At 37.0% G+C, this 9,849-nt stretch overlaps 1 protein-coding gene and 2 pseudogenes across 2 annotated transcripts; 2 read left to right on the forward strand and 1 right to left on the reverse strand.

Moving 5' to 3' along the window:
• The first annotated feature begins 461 nt into the window (after window positions 1–461).
• On the forward strand, window positions 462–1,795 carry LOC149259714 (inorganic pyrophosphatase TTM2 pseudogene; annotated as a pseudogene).
• Window positions 1,796–2,714: 919 nt separating this feature from the next.
• Window positions 2,715–8,363, forward strand: LOC149259715 (amino acid transporter AVT6E-like; annotated as a pseudogene). The gene is made up of 3 exons (XR_016257809.1): window positions 2,715–2,956; window positions 5,861–6,051; window positions 6,253–8,363. The product of XR_016257809.1 is annotated as an amino acid transporter AVT6E-like (transcript).
• Window positions 3,344–4,529, reverse strand: LOC149259716 (omega-6 fatty acid desaturase, chloroplastic-like). Its single transcript, XM_089455028.1, has 5 exons — window positions 4,298–4,529; window positions 3,999–4,199; window positions 3,748–3,891; window positions 3,522–3,609; window positions 3,344–3,405 (listed from the first exon to the last, which is right to left on the reverse strand). Exons 2-5 carry the CDS (start codon window positions 4,092–4,094, stop codon window positions 3,344–3,346), a joined length of 390 nt encoding a protein of 129 aa, XP_089311154.1. The 5' UTR covers window positions 4,095–4,199; window positions 4,298–4,529.
• Window positions 8,364–9,849: the final 1,486 nt, after the last annotated feature.

The following is a 9,849-nucleotide window of genomic DNA, read 5'->3' on the forward strand; positions in this document are numbered from 1 at the left end:
TATTTTTATTTTATATATAATATCTTTTAGTTTTTCGCTAGGAAAACCTTTTACTTTTATCATTCAAATATTAAACCAATTTAATCATCATTAAATCTTTCCACGTATGAGTCCAAGATCTCAACTCATCGACACCACTTATTCGTTACTAACAAAATTACAACTCATTACTAATGATGAATCATTGCAACTCTAACTGCAGTTATTAGTTAATTCTGTATTTCACACTAGCCGGACAACACGGATCGCTATTTCAGACAACCGTAACAAACTATATATATTTTGGGTTTCCATGCGCTATGGATGTTAAGACTCCTTGTTAGGCCGATAGGCCTTTCTTTGAAAGGGACCTTTCGTCGTCCTTCTCATTCTGACGCTGACACCTGGCGAACTTCCTCTTTGTTGAGGAAACGACTAGACGCTGACACCTGGCGACTTTTATCCTCGTTCAGTTACTCGTCATGGCGTTCATCCTTCAGTTACGGACGGAACATGGCGGAACATGGCCTTCATTTCTGTTATGGGCAGAGGCCTCTGTTATGGGCAGAGGTTGTTATGGGCGGAGAGCTCTAGAACCATCGTCTTCGCCGCATATTTCAATTCGTTCGAGCCATAGGAAGGGCGGAGGCCTCTTGAAGAACCAGGTTGAGCTTGTGAAGAGGAAGGACTGCGACAGATAAGAAATTGCGATGATTCCTGATAGTCTATCGTTTGAGAAGGGTTTCTATATTTTTATCAGGGTGTGCCAGCTCCTGACACAGAGGAATGGGGGGGTTATATTGGTGGGATTGGCCGGGCCTTCTGGTGCAGGGAAAACGGTCTTCTCTGAGAGGGTTTTGAATTTCATGCCGAACATCATCTCTATTTCCATGGATAATTACAATGATTCCAGCCGAGTAATCGACGGAAATTATGATGATCCCAGGTTAACAGACTATGATACTATGCTTCAAAATATTCATGATTTAAAGGATGGAAAATCTGTGAAGGTTCCTGTCTATGATTTTAAAATCAGCAAACGCACTGGGTACAGGGATATTGACATTGCATCATCTAGGATTGTGATTATTGAAGGTATCTATGCTTTGAGCGAACGGTTACACCCTTTCTTGGATCTTCGCGTGTCTGTCACTGGAGGAGTTCACTTTGATCTTGTCAAGAGGGTTTTGAGGGATATAAATTGGTCTGGTCAGGCACCGGCGGACATCATTTATCAAATATCAGAGACAGTTTATCCTATGTATAAGGCCTACATTGAGCCTGATTTGCAGGCTGCCCATATTAAAATTGTGAACAAATTTAACCCTTTCTCTGGATTTCAAACACCGACTTACAGTTTAAAGTCTAGCCGTATTGCCACAGTAGACCAAATTAAAGAAATATTGTGCAGAGATCATACAGAGAGAACTGAAGAAAGTTATGACATTCATCTACTGCCCCCTGGGGAAGATCCAGAGACTTGTCAGTCTTACTTGCGGATGAGGAATAGGGATGGAAAGTACAGTCTTATGTTTGAGGAATGGGTTGCTGATAATCCATTTATCATATCTCCAAATATTGCATTTGAAGTTAGTGTTCGTCTGCTTGGAGGCTTGATGGCTCTAGGGTACACAATAACAACCATGTTGAAGAGAACAAGCCGTCTGATGTAGTTTAACTATTGTCCAACTGCATATCTTGAGATGAAGCTCTCTCTCATCCATTTTGCGAGCCGGTGCGCATACCCCCTTAGATATGAGTTTTGCCTAATTTTTCTGCATACCTTGTTCTGCAACTGTTTTCCGTTCTAAGTTTATTCTGCATAACTTATTCTCCAACTGATTTCCGTTCAATCAGTGAATAACTTGCTGCAAATCTTGCAATGGAAACATCTTAAATGCAAATAATTTTTTCTATAACTGTTTGTAATGCAATTTATCCGAGATCTATATGCATCCTCTGCCCTGAAATCCCTCTCAATGCATTTTGTCACCATTTCATATGGCTATCTGTCACTGGAACTATTTGCAGGGTATTTTGCGTATGCTCTATATGCATATATTTCAATGAAAATGATCTTATGCAGTTTGTCTGTGCCTCTGGTTCTGCTGTATACTTTTCCCCTATGACGTGTCTCAGAGATTTGCTCAATGTTTTAATTATGTCTTTACTCCGGATGCTGTGTGGTCAGTTTTTCGTCAAAGATTGGCTCATTTTATATTTTTATTTGGTTGGTAAATATTAACTCTTCACCTTTGCTCATCAAGTCCCTTGGGATGGACAATACGTTTTCAAGTTTGTCACTTTGAGGTGTATTTAGATAGTATTGATATGCCTTGTGTGGAATTTTAGCTGTCTAGCTGTCTGGTTGCTTTGACCGCTTAACCATGAACTGCTGTCCCTTTATTTTGACCATTTTCTATACCAACTAGAGGCACTGAATTTTTGGTGACAAATGAGTAACTGCATATTGTTTGGCCTGATGGTATGTCTAATTTCAGGCAAGTAAACTTGTTTGCCTTAATGACTCTACTGCTTTATGTTTGCAGAAGTTGAAATGATGAAAGAAAGATTTTCAAAGTTGTTGTTGGGTGAAGACATGTCAGGTGGTGGTAAAGGAGTATGTACAGCCCTGCCAATATCTAATGCTATTACAAACCTCTCAGGTATAACATTTTTAATTCTGTTCTGGAATCACACAGGATTTTATGCAAGTCTTAAGACACAATTTTTTACTTAATCTTAAGACATAAATTTTCACTTAATTTCAAGATACTAACCCCTAACATGGGGATCTCTTGTGGCAGCTACTGTTTTTGGACAGCTTTGGAGATTGGAACCTCTAGTGCAGGAGACATTTCAAACAATCTATATAAATAGAAAGATGCAGAAAATGACAGTCAAATTTTGTACTCACAATTATGACAAGAAAGCCCCTGCTGGGTTTCAGTTCTGTCTCCAACCGCCAAGATGATCAGTACGCTACTAACATGTTTAGTGAAGAATTTCTTTCATTTTGTAATATAATGGGAATCTTGAGCTAACTGTAGATTATAGCTTGGAATTCTTTGAGAAATATGATGGGGAATATGAACATTAATGTCATGGCACAACAATTCAATCCTGCAAAATAAATATATGAGTGATCTGCAAAGGCCTCATTATCCTGACACACACAAAATAATAAGATGAAGAAAAACAAATTGAATGAAAATAGAAAAAGGATGAATTAGTAAAATTGAGCATCACCAATGTGGATAACTGCAATGAACTGTTCCACCTAATTGAGCTTGTGTAGCATTCCAGTGTTTGGGATGTTTGAAAGGTATATGAGGTGCTGTATGATGGACCATAGCAAAAGTACTCATCTGCACAATTTCATGTCAGAAAAAGGCACACAAAGAATGCCACAAGCTTTAACGAATCCTTGTACAATTTCAGAAGCAGTAAATTAAATAAACTACATAACCAGTAGAAAATCATAGGACGAACATGCCCATTTGAATAGAGTTGATGACAAATATGAGAGAAGAGAAGTTTACCCAAAAGTGATATCCAAGCCATGGCATGAGCCAAAACTTGAACCAGCCTATAACTCCTGTCTTGTATTTCATGTCCTATCACAAAGAACTACAAACAAAAACAATTAGCAGAAGAATACAAACAAAAAAGGCATGATGACAAAATTCCCAAATTGTACAACTCTTTTCAAAAATTAACTTGCTCACTGTCATGAAAGCATCGTTTGATATATAAAAATAAACTGACCCCGGTGATTGCAGTTCCAGTCCATGCCCAAGCAAGAGGGAGGAGGTACCAAGGTGCTCTTGATATGATATAAATCCCTAGTGAATAAGCAGTAACTGATGTAACTACAGTTCTCCAAGCCTTAAAATAGTTAATCTCAAATGCCTGTCCAGGTATTACAAAGCAGAATTAGGTGACCTTAAAATACACCACAACTTGCACGTCTAGAGGATTTGTAATTACATGTCAAAACAACTGAGACAACGAGATACCTCCTGAGGTAGTGTATCAATGACATGCTTCAATGTCACATTATCAGGAACAGGCTCCCCAATTTGGGTAAATCCATAATCTTCAGCAAGGTGCATTCTTTCCTCTTTGTCATTAACTGGAGGTGGAGGAATAGGAACAGCCACAGCTGAGATGAATCTCAATGCCTTCTTCCTTAACCCACATAGTTGGGTTGGTGTTCTCTGTTCAGGTTACCAACAAAGTAACGTTTATGGCATTTAAAGAATAGCAAGAATCAGCGAAAATTCAAATACTGGGAACAGCGGAGACAGAGATGTACTTCGTTATTGATTGAATGACTCAAATGCCTTCCTGAAATGATACCTGTAAATCAGCTCTCTTTTATTAACACATCAATATCACAAAAAGTGGGCAATTAGTGCAAAACAAAACAAGAGGAAATTGAATGCATGGGCAAAACCCCACATAAGGTATTGCATGTTTAGTTTTTAATCTAGTCCAGTGGGTTAACTCAAGTGGTTGAGTGCTGTGCATTACAAGCAGGAGGTCATGGGGTCAAGTCCCCGGGATGGCTACCTCTATGTATATTATTGGGCCTCATTCAATGTCCGGGCTAGGTTAGGTTGCCAAAAATTGCAACTGAACAGTTCACCCCGTTTACCATACTCAAAATCAGAAGTGACCAGAGAGTTTCCTTGGGATGTGCATTCACTGGAGAAAATTAAAATTAGATTAAAACTAAATTACAAAAATTGCAACCGGCCAGTTCACCACGGCTACCATCCTCGAAATCAGAAGTGACCAGAGAGTTTCCCTGGGATGTGCATTCACTGTAGAAAATTAAAATTAGCTTAAAACTAAATTAAATATTCCCTGCGCATAAATTTCAGATTTGGTTATGTTGTTAAAATTAAATTCTGCGTATAAAAGTTATTGGCACTCTAAATCAATTTGCTGGGCTTAGAAAATCTAACATCACACCTCAACTGAACAGATAAGCCAGAAATAAATCAGATTAGCAACCTATCACAAAGGCATATTGCTTCTCTCACGGACAAACAAGGCTTTGTTTTGGGATTTTTTGTCGTTTAACATTAAATTTGATACATTATTCTTTTTTCCAGAGTATAATTTATTAACATTATTCAAGATCTCTCCACCCTGGGATTTAAAAGAAACCAGCTTTTCTCTGTGCAATTACATGTTTTCAGTGAATCTATTGCAGCCCCGGGGTGGGATTTGTCAGCCTGCTATCATGATGGAAGTCTGTCTGTAGTGCTCCTGACATATTATATAATTAATCTTTTGGGGCATGCTAGATCAAAAATCTAAAGCTAACATGAATTTTATCGAACTAGTATGATTTTCTTCGCTGAAGCTATTTGAAAATTGCTCTCCCAGGCTAACATAACTCATATCCAGTTTGATTCTTTGCCAGCAAGTCGAACTTCCTGACAGCCACTTAGTTCTGTAACTTGTGAGTTATTTGCTCCCTGGCCAATCCGATTGGCAGGCAATTGGAAAATCCCGTACAAATGTCTATAAGGAAAAGAAAACCCTTATTTTGAACAATTTTTGCTGATTCGAAATCGGTCTTACGCTCTGGCCTCACCAACTCATTCACCCAGCTGAATTTTTCAACTTTGATAAATATTAAATAATGACCATTACCAATCATTTATTAGAGTTAAAGATATCGATTCATAATATTTGGAGATATTTTCCATAATCACTTACAATGCTTGCCCCATAATTAGCAGACCAGACAGTTTGACATTGGAACTGAGTGCAGAATAAATCTAAGAACTGTTGTTTGGAATACTACCTTTTAGTCTGAAGTTGGCAGCAACTTGATCCTGATGAATTTTCTTTTCTGTTTCAGTTGTATGAACAGTTGGTGAAGACTCTGGAATCTCCGACATTTTTGGAAAAGTTACAAGCTTTACGACAAGATATCAAAAAAGAGGATACTGCCAGTGTGGAGTTTGAAGGTTTGTAGATTTCTTATCTCGGGATTACTTTTTGCAGGTCTCCATGGACCATAAATCCATGGTTTTAGCCTAACATGTTGCAGTGAGCCTGCGACCCCCTGCAGTATCTCACACAACTGATTTTTTTCACAAATGCTATAAACAATTTCAGTTTCAATATTAAACAAAGCATCACCACAGTCTGCATTTCAATTGAAAACAAGTTTAAATAGTAAATAATCACTCAATTGCAACCACTATTTGAATTGATGGGCAATGTTCTTGGCATTCGCAATTCCACCAGGTACACAATGCAGGGCCATATAAAGCACTCGTTCATCGAGCTGCAAACGCAGGACATATCGCTGGACAACGAGGCAGAGATCAAGAAGTCTGTCAATGGGGTTACCTCAAAGGCATTGCGTTCGGAAGACAGTGATGCTTTACCCCTATTGTCAACAGAAAAATCAGGGATAGCAGAAGTGGCGTCTGGATCTGGTATCCCTAGTGCAGTTTTCAATCTGGCGACGACTGTAATTGGTGCAGGAATTATGGCACTCCCTGCAACAATGAAAGTTTTGGGTCTGCCATTATGCTTTGCAGTGATAATCCTGATGGGTATTTGCTGGTCGAGTTTTCTGTTCGCCTGAAAGCTTCTAATTATGGTGAAACTGTTGAATCTGTTTGTGGGCACTCTGCCAGGGTTTTATCAGAGATTTTTATTATTGTAAACAATGCAGGGATTATGATTGTTTATTTAATTATCATGGGAGATGTGATGTCCGGATCTTCGCATCACCAGGGGCTTTTTGATCAATGGACAGGAAAGGAAGGGTGGTGGAGCGATCGGAGACTGATAGTTTTCATCACAATGGTATTTGTTCTGGCGCCTCTCTGTGCTCTTAAAAAGATAGATTCATTGAAATTCACATTTGCTGCATTTGTTGCAGTTGCAGTTGTTTTTGTTGTTTTGTCATCAATTATTGCCTTTGTTAGGCTTATAGAAGGCAAGATCGAGAGGCCCCGGCTGCTTCCTGATGTTGGGTCCAAAAGGGCAATTTTGGATCTTCTCGTGGTAATCCCAATCATGACCAATGCATACATATGTCATTTCAATGTACAACCGATCTATAACGAAATGCAGGATAGAACGCCTGCTAAGATGAACAGGGTTGGAAGGATCACCACAGTGCTGTGTGTGTTGGTGTACGAATCTACTGCAATATCAGGTTATCTTCTATTTGGGCAATCTACAGATTCAGATATTTTGTCAAATTTTGACAAAGACCTTGAAATTCCTTTCAGTTCCATTCTTGATAACATTATTAGGGTTGGATATGTGCTCCATTTGATGCTTGTTTTTCCCGTGATCCATTTTTCACTTCGGCAGACAATGGATTGCATGGTCTTCAAGGGATCGAAGCCCCTCTCTGAGAGCAACAGGAGGTTTGTCATCTTGATTATCACTGTTTTGGTTTTTCTTTACATGGGAACTACTTTGATTCCCAATATTTGGGTAGCTTTTCAGTTCACAGGAGCAACCACAGGTCTATCTTTAGGTTTCATATTTCCTGCTAACGAGAGGAAAGCTTAGGATTAAGGAAGAAGATTCTCCCGTGGGCTATGCTTGTCATGGCATTGGTTGTGAGCATTATAGGAGTTCTTGGAAATCTTTTAAATCTTACCACTGGAAATAACTAAATATATTCTAGAAGTTGCGCTATGTTGGGAAACGCCTTATTCTTATAATGTTATATCTCATCAGCCTAATTTTTTTCAAGGCTTGCTGATTCAGACAGGAGAACTGAAAAGCACTTTGTGATTTATCCATGCACATAATTGAGCATACAGGCAAGAACACTTGAATATGGGATGTAGACACAGTCTAATTCCATGAGTTATAGCTCGCTTTTTCATGCCAAGTGTCCTGCTTGGGTTGTACAATCTGCAGTTTAAATTGGTTTTAACTCTTTTTGAAAGCTGAGAGATATCATGTGTTAAAATGCATTCTTCTTGCTAGAGTTGAAAAAACCCTACTCAAATACATGAATGTTTGTTTTGTTCAGCTTCTGAGCCAAGCAGTATGATCTCCTTCTAAAGGCCTACAGTTATTTTTATGTTGCATGCTTTTAAGTATGATAGTAGTTTGCCCAGGAAGAAAAACTTCAACAAATGAGGATATGCAACTGAGAAACAGAGTAAAGGAACATGATTGATTCATGGATGGGGAAACAACCTGCAAAAATTAGAAACCATCTTTCTTGAATCTTCATTGACTTGAAATCATACACAGGTATGATTTTTTGGTCATTGGTATTGCCAGTTTAGTATATTTATATTTTTGCAGTTACATTATAGGCATATGAGAGGCCAACATGTTATTCCCAAAAGTTTTAGTACACTGCAGCCTGTTTTATTGCTCCTATGGTCATTGGTATTGCCAGTTTAGTATATTTATATTTTTGCAGTTACATTATAGGCATATGAGAGGCCAACATGTTATTCCCAAAAGTTTTAGTACACTGCAGCCTGTTTTATTGCTCCTAGAGAGACTCTTTGCATGCACTATCGACTTTTCAAGTTTGGTACCATACATACTCACGGACATTCCTTCATCGGGTTTAAATAATTTGTTGACTGCATGGAATTTTAGGCATTTTAAATCATGGAGGCTTGCATGTTCATGCTTTGGTTCCACAGCCTATAATTCTTGATGTAATTTTTGTTGTCTAATAATGGAATATAAGATGCATTTTCAAAGCAGAAATACCTTTGTTTCCATAGCTTGATGGATTCCACCCAAACATAGCCATGTTTATGTGCATGGGACCAATCGTTGCATCATGAAGCGCTGTATATTATGTGTGCTTCCTTGTACATGATATTTTACATCCAAGGATAACTGTTTCTTATCTATGGATTTGATTCCGTTTCCAAAATTCAAGTTTACTGTTGCTTTTTCATATATACTTTTGATATAATTCTTGAAACAATCTTTTACATACTAGTGTAGCTGCTTTGTTAGAGTCGTTCTCCAGATAATTTATTACCATGTTGGCATGCTATTTTTACTAACCCAACAAAATTATTACCATGTTGGCATGCTATTTTTACTAACCCAACAAAATTAGTAATAGGTAATCACTATAACCCTTAATAAATAATATTGTATTAAAAAAATACAAAATGACACTCCATTACACATTATAATGGAACTCCCTTAATTCCAAAGTTAAATTAAACGTATCTCAAAGTTAAATTGACCAACTCTGTTAATTCCAAAGTTAAATTAATTGTATCTCAAAGTTAAATTGACCAATTTCAGTTTAGGCATGAATTGTTAAATAATATGTTATCATTAGAAATGACTATATATCAAATGTAGGTATGAAATATTAAATAATATGTTATCATTAGAAATGACTATGATTATATATGAAATGTATGTATGAAATAATGCGAAAAAGGTTAAATTTAACATGAAAATAGAAGGAAATAATTCCATTAAAATGTTAGTACATGCTTTTTATACTAAATGGAAGTCAAGGAAAAAATACCAACCATTTTGTTTAGTTGATAAAAACATATTATTTTAAATCTAATAATCGTAATGAGAAGTAAATTGTGAAATTCATAAATGTTAACCATTAAATAATTAATTGTTAATAATTTTTTCAAAACAATAAGATTAAATTTTTAATTATTATATTTTAAAAATTATAATATATATTATTCATTTTTGTTATGGGGTCCTTCATTTTTATGAGCTGAATACATATCTATAAATGCATTTTTTTATCATTTTTCCAATTTCCATACTATTTTTCTAATTTAAAAATCTATCGGCCTCTTTTTGCACTTTTTAGGGCAATTGCTAGTACATATATTGAAGGGCCTCAAC

Source organism: Pinus tabuliformis, chromosome 6, assembly GCF_031772625.1.
Source record: "Pinus tabuliformis cultivar Carrire ecotype Pingquan chromosome 6, CPIR1, whole genome shotgun sequence".
NCBI lineage: Eukaryota > Viridiplantae > Streptophyta > Pinopsida > Pinales > Pinaceae > Pinus > Pinus tabuliformis.